The sequence below is a fragment of the Centroberyx affinis genome, unplaced genomic scaffold, assembly GCF_046629955.1.
Source record: "Centroberyx affinis isolate AG114_WGS23_722 - 3 ecotype Tasmania unplaced genomic scaffold, CSIRO-AGI_Caff_v1 ptg000950l_1, whole genome shotgun sequence".
NCBI classification, from domain to species: Eukaryota; Metazoa; Chordata; class Actinopteri; order Beryciformes; family Berycidae; genus Centroberyx; species Centroberyx affinis.
Genome location: NW_027279524.1, coordinates 269,776 through 282,855, shown reverse-complemented (window position 1 = coordinate 282,855; position 13,080 = coordinate 269,776). Strand labels below are relative to the sequence as shown.

Below are 13,080 nucleotides of genomic sequence, written 5' to 3'. Positions count from 1 at the left end.
GTGTTTATCTGCACTGATCAAAACCGTGCGGAGGTGAGATAAACATTGTTAGAGAAACACTGTTAACAGGCTTCTTTCAAGCCCCAGACTGGGTAGGAGGTACAGTGCACAGCATGGGGAAATGTCACAGGCAAATCAAAATATAGAACGCTAATGAAACACACCGGTGGATTGACATCTGGGCTTAGGGACTACATAAAAGGCATTAGGAGAGAAATTTCCCTTTTCAAGAAGTTATTTTTGTTCGCAATCTACAATTTGCCGTTGTTTTTTAGTTGCCATTGAACAGGAGCATTAACTTTGTTCACATTAGCTTTCAAAACCAACCAAGCAAGATCATCATGTTGGAGTCTCACAAATGTAACGGATATGTTATTTGTATTCAACAGTGGGCGCGCCAAAGTGGATAACTGATATGTGACCAGATGTTAATGATAGCTGGATACAACAGGTCACATATTGAGCTGCTGCTTGTGCCCCTCCCCCTCCTTTCCTTGTTCTCCTCTTGCATTCATTAACTCTGCTGTTGGCCTCTTCTGATTGGACCGACGGCCTTAGTGTCAGCACACAAACGCACGGAGGCACACACACTAACACACGCGCACGCACGACGAGGGAGAGGCACTTTCAAATGAAATAATAGGAGGGAAAAATGTCCTGCAATGAATAGTAATAACTGCATTAAGATTAACGAGCACGGCGTGTAAAGAATAATTGCATCTGTCAAAAGATTAAAAATACATGAGCTGTAGCATTTGTTGGGGGAATGGTGGGAAAGCTCACTGTTGTGTTTGAGGGGCAGAGAGAAATGAAGTGGGGCCACAGCCAAATGACTGTCCTCCGGTGTACCTGGAGTCATCCATTCTAGCAAGGGGTGGGTGGGGGTGCCGGGGGGGGGGGGGGGGGGGGGGGGGGGGGGGATGACCTTGGACACCACCAGCAAGATGTACAGTGACAAACAAGCACAGGATACCGTAGGCCCTGCTCACAGATGGCAGATTCTGCGAGGGCCCCAATGCAGAAATAAACCTGCTCTCATTGTTCTGGCTTGTGTTTGGCTGTAGCTAGAGAGGTAGAGGTGATATCTGGCAAAGTAGACACCTAACAGGGAACAGCCCTGGAGTGTTGCACTGCTACTCCGTGGTGGGTTTTTAAAGAAAGGATACATAATAATCAGCGCGACTAGCTCACAGATCAGTTGTTCTCTGAGCTTTGCTGAGAAGGAAACCATCCAAGCCTCGCTTTGTGCGAGTCATAGAGATACAGGGAAACAGACTCCCATTGTAACGGGTGCTGGCACCAGCCGTGGTTACGGTAAGGTCAAATGGAGGTAAGAAGCTGGCTATGCTAATCCAAGGCCACCTGATGTAACCTGACACTGAACACTCTGTTATATAGAATGACATGACTGGACAGAAAGACTGTGTGTGTACAAGAGAGACAAAGAGAAACAACATTTGTTATCTTAAAAAAGCTAGTATTAAGGGTTTCTTTTGCATAAGGTTGATGTAAGGTGTCAATGGCCTGTCTTGTTCAAGTCTTTGTTCTTGCACAGAACCACCCTTAGTTGACTCTATTCTCCACATGAGAAGGGTTCATGACAAAATATAGCCCAAAAGGCTTCAATTAAGCCCTTGAAATGAGAAGGTATAGGTCAGGAAATCAAACTGAATACATCTTCAAAGAAAGGTATTTCTTATCAAGGATATAACTCCATTCAAAGTGTGTGTGTGTGTGTGCCTGTGTGCCTGTGTGTGTGTGTGTGTGTGTGTGTGTGTGTGTGTGTGGTGGCGCAATATCAAGCAGGGGACTTCAAGGAAAAATGGAGACCTTTAAAAGTCAGTTGCCGCCGTCGCTATTTCTCTGACACAGACTTTTATCTTGTATTCATTGAATCTGTAAACAGCATTCTCTACTCCTGCCACAAGTGTTCCTCTGATCTAGACTGAGATTGGGCTGCGTTTTGCTCCCGTCTCCCGCAACAAAGAGCAATACAGTACATGTGCCCTGGCACCAAATAAGAGCTGAATAAACACACAATGTGTCTTTCCTCCTCTCTAACTCACTCTCTTTCCCTCTCTCTCTTTTCCCCTACTGGCCTCATCAGGCCTGCGTTCCACACCAAGCCCGGCTTCAGTTGGGATTTTAATTGGCCCTCCACAATCAACAGCAGAGCCCCACAAGGATGTGTTCGCTCCTCAGCCAGGCTACACTCAAGGACCAGTGCTGGGTTTTGAAGTGGCCTCACGCAGAGTTTTGGAAACCACTCTGAGAGCATAGACTTTGAAAAATAGATAAGAGCCACAGGGTATAGGGTCTTATGTGTCTCATATCCATGTGCTATTGCACCATATCTATCTATGGAAAGAAAATTACTTTTCCGTTTGTGTGTGTCGGTACGTACATATGTGTGTCTTGTGTGCGTGCGCTCGGAAGGCCGGTCCGGTGATACTGGCATAGGTATGATGTGAAATTGATCTCCGGGGAGTGATCTTTGAAGGGGGAAAGATAATTCTAGAAGTAATGTGCGCGCGTGGTGTTTACGATGCTGCTGTTGTTGTTTGTGAAGATGCACATCTCTAGTCTTGGTGGGAGACTCACCTGGGGCCTCGATAAGCTGCTTGTAGATTCCCAGGAACGCCGACTCGGCCTCCTTACTGCGCTTGTTCAGAGCAACCACCTGCAGGGGAGAAGACGCCATTAACGCAAACATCTACTGGTATAATCCTGGCACATGTGTAACTCACAATGCACAGCACATTTACATTTTAGGCATTTAGTTGACGCTCTTATCTGGAGTGGAACAAGCTTAAAATCGTAGATCAGCCACATTACAAGGAACCAACAAGGAGGGCACCCTGGCAATAAATGTAACAAACATTCCTGCATCCCTTGTAGATATACAGTATATCTATAATAGAGAAATCCTGTACAGTTCGTAGTCTATGCATAGACTAAGCAACTCAAGGGCACTGCTTGTGCATAAGCAGAGACAACAGCAGAAGCGAGGCATACAGTAAGCCCATATCCGTCCTGTTTAACTGCCAAGCTGCTGCATGTTGCGAGGTGACATTTGGCCTGTTAAATGTAGGTGCCGGCGTGCGCTAGGAGACTCGCCAGTGACAGTGGCCTCCATCACCAGCAGCACTCGGCACCTGCTATCCCCGGCTCCACGGGCGATGCAAACCAATTAACGATTCATTAGGAGGGACAAAGAAAGGGAATTAGCCACCACCTGGCCCCATGGAGAGGGCACCTGCACTAGTGGATATGTGGGTTACCCTGCTCCCAGCTCCCGCTAAGGCCTCGGCCCTATTTGTAAGTCAGAGGACGCCGGTGGCCGCCTCTCCACGTCCTCTGCTCTGCGACGGTAAATCAGATCAGGCTCGTCCAAATGACCCCCCACTCCAAGAGCAGACGGAATTCAAATTATTGTCATCTATTGTCTATGTCATTTCTGTCACTGTTGATTACAGCCTCTGTCGGATCGGCTCAATGGACTCCGCGGAGAAGGGTCAAGTACACGGTACGGCAGAGCCGGGCTGGCTCTTTATCGGTACGGCTGCACTTCAAAAACATCATTTCGTGCAAGGGCCGAAAAAACACTTATGAGAATGGTGGTGGTGGTGGTGGGGGAGGGGGTGGGGGGTGCTGTTTAGCGGGGTTATAAATAAGGTGTGTGGAAAACAGCGAGGGAACGGAGAGCCTTTGATTTACTGGAAATGGCTGGCGTATTCCCTGGGGAGGCATAACGACAGCATCATGTTTAAAGAAATATCATAAAGATCAAGCAAATCCCCCCCCCCACCCCATCACTCCCACTTGGAGCAGCTCAGAGGAGTTCATGGAAAATGGAAAAGGCTGGAGCCCAATCAATACAGATGCAATAGTCTGCAGCTCTCAGCCAACTCCCTGCTACGCTATGCTGTTGTTTCACTCAGCTATAACCCTTTAACCCCCCCACCCTAAACCCCCAGCCTAACCCCATCCCCCTCCCTCTCCTTCCAGGACATGACGTCGACATCAGCTTTGTTGGATCGCAAACAGCGTGAAGCATCCTGCCCCTGTAAACACCTGAAGCCCTAACCGCCAAATAATGCTTACTGTGTCATGTGTGGGTGCGAGTGCCACAAAAACCTATGACAACTAGTGCTAGTGTTGGCTCGGCTAAGGTCTGGTTCCTCCCCACTGCTGAGACGTGTGATGCTTTCTGTTTGTCTCATTTTCACCAGGAAGAACAGCGGCTTTGTGAAGCTAAGCCCATTTTCGGTGTCACCACAAGGCAATAATGGACCCCCACTCTTCGGCGCGACAATGAGCGAAGCCCTGCTCCGGCAGCACTTTGTGACACCCAGACAAACTATTATCAACCTGAGCTTACGGCTGAACTACATGGCCACTACAGCGGGGTGGCTGAACCCGCCGCTAGTCATCAACTTTTCACTGACAAGTCTGCTGGCTGGCCCCGGCTTCCTCTGAACCATATACATCAAATGAGGCTCTCGACTGCATATGTAAAAAGCCTGGGATCCTGTGAAGGCAACAGGCTCCATCTTCCAGAGACGCGCGGGGTCTCCCGGCCCTCCATCATCCTTTAACGAGAGAACACGGAGATTACCTCCACAATCACACCATTAACCTGCCTACAGACGCTAGCAGAGACATCAATCACACGCCTGCCTGATGCCTTCTCACGTTAGCGCCCGCTATGCGTATAGACACCCCCCCCCCCTTCCAGCCCCCCATCCCCACCCACCCCAACCCCCCGCCATCATCAAAGCACTCGGAGGTGTCGTGCATAATGTGAGGCTGATCAGGGAGTCATCTTCATCTCCATGCTAATCCACCTCCAGCCAAGCGCCTGGGATTTCAGAGCCAAAGACTCACGCTAGCAGGTAGGGCTGTAGCACGGAGAGGTACGGCTCTCAGCGAGGGCTACGCCTCGCCAGTCTATTCTCTGTTTTTTGGCTGCAGCGTGGCGAAGGTATGGCTCTGGCGTGGGCTGCGTGGCTCGCAGCCCGTTCTTTGTTTTCACCCGTTTGGTGATAAAGGATATGGCTACCGAGGGGATGGGTCTGGCCGCAGGTTGATTTTACAAGCAGGAGTAAAGCCTAGGGCAGAGTGGAGAGAGAGAGAGAGAGAGAGAGACGAAAGAAACCTGTTAGCGGTCCTCCATAACTCTTCACGCAGGAACAGAGTGGGCAGAGCACAGCCTCTGGGACAAGGCTGCTGGGAAATACTTACTGATAAGCCTTTGAGAATACTTGCAGCACCCGCTAGTCTCTGTGTATCTGAGTGTGTGTGCGTGCGTGTGTGTGTGTTTGCGTACGTGTGAGAGAGCGAGCAAGTGAGCATGTGTTGAAGAGAGCAAAATAAATGAAGAGGAGGGGAAGGACAATTCTCAAATGAAGTGGGAGAGGAGGAAATAGAGTGAAGGGCTACTGAGGTACAGATAGAAAGAAAGAGAGAGAGAGAGACAACGGGAAAGAGAGGTTCCCATAAAGAGTGCAATTAGCAATTATGCAGTCATCAATTACAATTATCACAACTGGTGATTATGCAATTATCACTCTAAATCATCGTTTTTCCCCCTCAGCCTTACCAGTTTGCCACCTCCTGTGATTTGGGCGTTTGAGGATGGGTTGTGTGATGATGCAGGTGATTAGAGTGTGTGACGATGGTGGGGGTGCTGGGCGGGTGTCAGAACTGAGCTCGCACTGCGCGCGCATGTGTGTGCTTGCACGCATTTGTCTGCATGTGCGTCTGTGCTCGTGTGCGCCTTGGATGTGTGAGATCACGTGTGCATGCGTATCCGTGCGCTTATGCCTGGTTGTGCACGTGTGTTCGTGTATGTTTTATTTATACATAGAGTGCGCGTGAATGCACTGCGGTGTATTTCCATCTCAAGGAGAATGTAGTTGCTGCTATTGGTGGTTTGGGGACAGCGAATGTATGGGTCCACAGTCCCAGAGGCCTCTAAATTACCTGTCATCTTCCCCATGATGCAAAGGTCAGTGCACAATCATAGGAGTCCATCCTACTGTGCTGCTCACTGAGCGCCAGTCCAGCCCACAGGCTGACAGGATGTCACAACAACCCCGGTCCCGCTCCATGCTTATTAGAACAAAACAGTAGGAAGCCCACCACAACACTGCTTGTAACAACGCCCTCCAGAAGGATCATCCGAGGGTCTTAAGTGTTGAGAAAATATGGCAAAATATGGTGAGTGCTCTACAGTAATGCCTGGCCAATCTAGAGCTGGGCAGTGCTAAATGTCTTTAGGTACATCAACAATCATACAATGCACACAGGTATGGATTTTTGTCATACCCTCATCTATGATATTTTATTGTTATTTTATGACACATTAGAAAGGCAGAGTGTTTTGAATTTTAGAATTGAAATATCTCAACTTTCAAAATGTCCCTCCACATTCTGTAAAAAAAGTAGTTTATATTTTCAAAATGACACAATGCTTATAAATACATTTACCCTCTTCAATTGACAGTCACTGGCATTCTCTTACACCCCCAAGTCCACTGGACCTCCTAGACTTAAAACCTCTGCCTGATAGTTTCTTTATCTGCAAATTTAGTCCGGTAATATCTCAGACACCACCGGTCTGTTTTTGACAAAACTCATGCATCTTCGCACTGTGTTCCAGCATTAAAAAAATTACACTGATGGGCCTGATGGGGATGATATATTTAAAGGCATTTTTTTTATTATTCAAACAAGACATCTCAGGTACCACTGGTCCAATTTTGACTTGGAGTCGGATGAGGACGCTATAATTAAAGCTGCTGCCAGTAGAATTTAAAACTTCATGACTTTGGCGACCCCTTGAGCTCTTTAATGGTAGTGTTTTACATCAGCTGTCTGCGAGAGACTCGACACTCATTCCCTCCCTTCTGCAGAGAGAAGACAAATATGTATAGAGAAGAGGTGATGTGAAATTGTCATAATGTAAACTGAATAATGTAACTGGAATAATGTAACTGGAATCACCTCATGTTGACCTGGTGTTAGGTGGGCTCACTGCGAATATTTTAGCAGCAGTTGCTTGTGTATCAGGTTTGGAATTTATTACGTTTGGGCAATGCTTACGAAACATTTTGGCTAACAGGCTACTATGATACTGAAAGACAGCTAACCCAGGTAGCAACATAGTAGACTGGATCTCTTCTTGATAATAAATTGGGTTAATGATGTGTTTATCCTGAATATTCCAGAAACCTGTTTTAACTCATTGGTTGCTATCCAGGAATCATGTACTTTCCATTCCCTCTAATCTGTATTGTTAAAAAAAGCAAATAACACCAAATATAATTTTTCCCTCAGGAGCAAGAAAAATATCAGAATGATATTTTAGCCGTACCACCCAGCCCTTCCGCAACTGTCACCACCGGCGTTTGTTTTGCCTTGAGTGTGGGTTCAGAGGAGAGGCGAGAGGAGAGAGATGATGAGTCGGTGTGGAGTGACTGATGAGTGGGTGGAGGAGAGGGACAGAGGTAAACACTGCTGCTATACAGTCTGGACGATGAGGGACCCGTGTACACCCACACACACACACACACACACACTTGAACTTGGAAGCGTGCATGCAAACACACGCATAAATTCCCACTCACGCAGACACACATGAGGAGACTGCATTGGAGGGCAGATTTATTCGCGGTGACACCCGTCTCGGAGCGGTGGTAGCAGCATGGCTGTGGCCGCGGCCGTCTCTGGATGCCCGGTGAGATGAGCAGTCAGAGCGCTGACACACATCTCGTCGCCACGTCAATTCCAATCAGCAGCGCCTGTCACTCAACGTGCCACGCTCACAGCGGACCGACGCCACCGCCGCTCTGCCTCTGCAGACAGGAGCCCCCCCGCTGTCGTCCCTCTCAGTCAAACAAATGACCAAAGCTGACCACACCAATATTCCTCTGTACCTCTGTACCAGATCCTGATGTGGACGCGTGCCACAGCGATGTGGTGACGAATTCGCGGACTGGCAAAACAACTTGATTCACGTGCTGAATGGAATTAGAGTAGAAAAGAGTAGAACCTTTGGCGGTCACACAGCAGCAGATGGATAAAAACAGATAAAAAATTTAATAAGGGAATCAAGGCAATCGATAGTCTTAGCTAGACTTTTGTTGAATACTATTCCACCTACGTTTTGGTCACTGCAATTATTACAGGAAAATCATAGTTTTTGTGGCTTAAATCCACAGAAGACAATCGATTTTTATATTATGTTATTTACAGCTATTATAGCATTAAACACAACAAAAAAAGGGGACGTCAGGAAGTATTACATAAGGCGTCGGACTTGAATATGAGGCGAGACAGAGCGAGCGAGCCCTCGGGCTGAAGCTCCGGTGCAAAGTGTAGGTAATGACCCAGGCTGAGAAGTGAGCAGATCTCCACAGATCAAGGTGGAGTCGAGGTAATCCTGATGGACGTGGCACACTGAGCAGCGTGCGAGACAGAACACGGCACGACATTAAACCCAGATCAAAGGGCCTGCTGTCTCTGCCATGCTGCAGGTGCCTTCTGGGTCCCCCTCGCCGCCATCGCACCCCCGACAGGCAGCGGATCTGCCGAGCTGCCCCGCCCTCGCGACAAAAAAAAAAAGAAAATAGGAAAAAAAAAAAAAACAGCCTCGGCGTTAACACCTCAAAGTCACCGCAAAGTCGAGTCAGGAGCCGGGGAGAGACAAACGGAGGGAGGAAAACAAATCTTTTCTGAACGTCTTTGTAGTTCAAAAGACAGGAGTTGTCATTTTCTTTGAGCTGGCGCTTTCAAATGTTTGATGCAGCGGATGACCTAAACCTTGAGGAACGTGCGTCTGCTGAGAACAAGCACGTATCTATCATAGCGTGATGGGAGGGAGCAAGGGGGTGTGCTGAGGCCAAGATGAAGGCACGGATGATGTATTGAAAGGGAGGGTTGTGAGAAGTAGGAGCAAGTGCACCTGGGCTGGATTTTGGTGCTGGGAGGACTTGTTAAGAGGAGAGCGGAGAGGAGAGGTGTAGGTAAGGGCTAATTATAAAAATAAAGTGCCCCCATTATCCCGGCGCTGCACTGCCCTAGTGAACAAAGCTACAACAGATGGGGTGTCATGGGTAACTGTGCCAATGCGAGCCAAAGCCCTGGAGTGGATGGACCCTGGCAGGCCGCTGGTGGAGCAGTGCTGGCAAGGGGGAGGCACAGCTGCATATCTCGCCCTCAGACACATGTTGACAGTGTTTCTCTAGCCCTGCCTACACTAGTCAAGGTGAGACAGCATGACACACAGAGGGAGAGAGAGAGAGAAAGAGAGAGAGAGAGAGAGAGAGAGAGAGAGAGTGTTCCACTATGATGGATAGCGCTCTCCATCCACCTCTCCTCTCTCTCCCTCTTAGAAGGCTGGTGACTTTCCAGTGAGGCAATTATCATTGCGGAATGCATAATAGCCTAATTAATTACAGGTGTCAGCGCTGCCTTTGTTTCAGCGTGGAGGAACATCATGCCAAAGCCGCATCCACTAAAAACGAACAGAGCTGATGAACGAGCCCTGAACCGCGGCTGGAGGAGCGCGGCCGACGGAGACGGCGAGCGCCGCGAAGACGACTTGAAGTCTGCCAAACAGTCCTCGTCTGCAGCTAACGGAAGATGGATTGGAAACACATGGTGCAGAAATTAGGTCTATTATTTCCTTGATAAATCTGCCGCTGTCAATCGCGGTGCTCGGAGGAAGATCTCAGGTAGGCCTATATAAGACGGCGCTGGGGTAATTTTGTTCCAAGTACCGGAGACCAGCGCGGCGTTGGTGGCAGCACTATCAACAATGAAACAGCCCCTTTCCCGGCGTTCCCGACCAACATGGCATATCATTTGTCCTGTCAGATTTGCCTGTTTCATTCATTGTACCGAGAATGCCGGAAAGCAGACAATTGCTGTGGAGAGAGAGAGAGAGAGTGAGAAAAAAACCCTAACAGGACCTGCAGAGGAGAGAAGTGAATGATGGGGCGACTAGGGAGGAGAGACAGCACAGAGACTCCTCTCATTCTCCTGCTCAGCTAAACACAAGCATACATTTGTGCAGAACTTAATAAAACGGCACCTCGTGTGTGTGTGTGTGCGTGTGTGTTCGTGTGTGTGCATGCATGCGTGTGTGTCTTTCCACAGGGGGTCGTGGTGGTAGGCTGATAATCCCTCCACGCCCCCAGGCAGTGGGGGCTCATTGTAGAGTACATTGAGCCTAATAGGAGCGGGCGCTGCAGTTGTATGCAGCTCTCCCTGCTCCCACTGTGAGGAGAGTTTTACATAATTAATGACTGTTGATGTTTCCCAGGTAGTCGCCCGGCAAATTCACTCCAGACTCGGCTGCCACCGTCGTCGGTTCCACAGAGAATGAGCGACACCGGAACAGACAGCTTACATTACAGGCATAAACAAGGCAATTTTGTACAGTGTCTTCAGACATTACTGTGAGGGGGGTTCAGGGCCAATGATTCGACTTGCTTCAGAGAAACACTCAGAAAGAGCTTTTCTGTGTCTCGGAGCCTACAGAGAATTTGTGCTTGATGCGAGTAAAACTGCTTCCTTTAGTGCTTTTATAATTCTGTATGCTGTTAGAGGCGCGCAGACAGAAGCGCAGCGCCTTTTCAAGATAACGTTGATGGCTCCAGATGGATGATCACTCATGTCTGAATGAATCAGCCTAATCTGAATGTCGATCTTAATACATGTGAGTCTGGTGGTCCGGTGTGTACGTTCCGGGCCGCTGACAGTCTGGCGAGGCCTTGGGCCACGCTCATACAGCTGGGAGGCAGTCCACATTTATACTGGAGCATGTTAAATTAAACATTTAAACACGACACCAAGGGAGGGCTATTTTTTACTGCTCTCGGCCCACTACTCATTATTAATTTGTAATAACCTTTAAGGCTTTTTGATGTCATACATATTTTACAGAGAGATATCACTCCCTTTCACAGCCAGACTGGAGTCGGCCTGTCGATGACAGATCGCCAGAGTGCCACTGAAATGTGCCGTCATCTACTATAATTAGGACCAGGTGAGGGTTAAGAGTAATCTTTGTACTCTGTGTGTGTGTGTGTGTGTGTGTGTGTGTGTGTGTGTGTGTGTGTATTTGTCAATGTACCAGCACACGCACTAGTGCATCAGTGTGATGTGTTAACACCCAAAAGTTAAACAGTGTCATGGCTTTTAGGGGAGAGCCAAGATTTCCCCAAAATTATCCTGCACAAAAAAGTGTCAGATTAGTACATAAAGTCTTTCAGGCAGTGACCTGATGAACATTTAGAGGCTTTTAGGTATTTATGAGCGCCTGGTGTGAGGCAGTCCATTTCAGCTGCATAAATCAGCTGACTGGTTGAACACTGGGGGAAGGGGGCACATTAACCCCCCACCCCCCCTCCCTCTCTCTCCTTCATATCCCTGTGTTAGAGGGCTGGCCAAGGCCCATCTTGCTCCCTCTCTGCTGGGAGCCCCTCCATGCCCGCTGGATGCCAGCCTAAAGCCCATGTACGCCGGTGCCAACACGCCACTAAAAGCTGTAAAACAAATGAGCTCTGTTTGGTTAATGTACACTGATTGACCTCTGCTGCCAGAAATTTGATGTCATGATTGTAATGACCAGCTTTCCCGCCTGATCACTCATATACAACGCGACAGGCGCGAGGTGGCATTTCAATTTGAATGAATGAGGGCTAATCAAATGAGATGCCTACAGCAGCTAGCACTGGTGCTGCGTTCACATTTCCAGATCCATATCCTATCAATCATCAATCAAATCATATCATTCAAAACTGATTGATTAATACTTTTCAAAAGAAATGCCAGGAATGCTATTGAAAATAAATGCTTTCGCCTCAGAATATTATTCTTTTTTTGTTACGTCCACTGCGAAGCAAACAATTCAGTAGCGTTGAATCAATCCTGAGCAGCCTCAGAAACAACTCTTCAGCAAGCTTTATATATAGGACCTGACTTTAGTGAGTATCTATTGGATGCTGAGCGTTACATAACCCTCCATATGCTCAGAGTGTAGGACAATTCCGTACGGGTTATAAATAAAGAAACCTGACGCACGGCTGCAGCCACTGTGATTTGGGCAGGTTCTCACATGGGATGTCATAGTTCTGCAGTGCTAGCCCCACTGCTATTTCAGGCTCTGCCTCATTAGAACATCCGCCGTGAGTGAAAAAAAAAAAAAACAGACTTTACAAAAGACATTTCATTAGGGAAGAGAGCGCATGAAGAGTACATTCACCCTCCCAGCCGCAGTGTGTTCTGGGCTAAAACTTGAAGCATTTGCTACATTAGGGATAGATTCATTGTGAAGGCGTGTGCGCACACACACACACACACACACACACACACACAGAGTTAAGTGTGGTATCCATGGCCAGGCATGCTAGACTGCGTCTGCTGAGATCTGTGTCACACGGTCCCAAAAGGCGGAGGTCTGCAGGCCTCGTTGACAGGGGCACAAACACGCAACCTGCCACAATGACTGCAATTACCCCAGGCCCACCACCTTCAACAGAATAGAGTGCGCTCATGTGTGTGTGTGTGTGTGTGTGTGTGTGTGTGTTTGTGAGTGTGAGAGAGGGAGAGAGAGAGAGAGAGAGAGAGAGAGAAAGAGAGAAGTGTGTGTGAGAGAGAGAGAGAGAGGGAGAGGGACAGTAAGGGAGGGACTGTGAGATTGTGAGTGTTTGCATGAGAGAGAGAGAGAGAGAGAGAGAGAGAGAGAGAAAGAGGGAGAGAGAAAGACAGAGAGGGGGAGAGAGAGAGAGGGAGGGGTAAAAAAATATATACATATCGCGTGACTGCCTGTACAGTACCTGGCTGTGTGTGTGTGTGTGTGTGTGGGGTGTGAGTGAGCGTGGTGCTGTGCGCCTGTGGAGGCCCTCTCACACCACAGTGGCTGACTAATTTAGTTAGGGAATAGCTGGCTGTCCTTCAGGTGAATGGACAGAGATTGGTCTCAATATGAGATGTAATAAAACAAGCCCATCACTGGATCTCACCGCACCTTCGGCTGTCCTTCACATGTCTCCTCGGAAGAAGACACAC

The 13,080-nt window shown here is 48.3% G+C and overlaps 1 protein-coding gene across 1 annotated transcript in view; it reads right to left on the bottom strand.

Annotated features, from left to right (window-relative positions):
- cux2b (cut-like homeobox 2b) overlaps window positions 1-13,080 on the bottom strand; it is a 74,226-nt gene that overhangs the window by 18,590 nt on the left and 42,556 nt on the right. Inside the window, exon 4 of the mRNA XM_071522043.1 lies at window positions 2,602-2,680. Coding sequence (XP_071378144.1) covers window positions 2,602-2,680 — 79 coding nt within the window. The remainder of the gene's footprint in view (window positions 1-2,601; window positions 2,681-13,080) is intronic.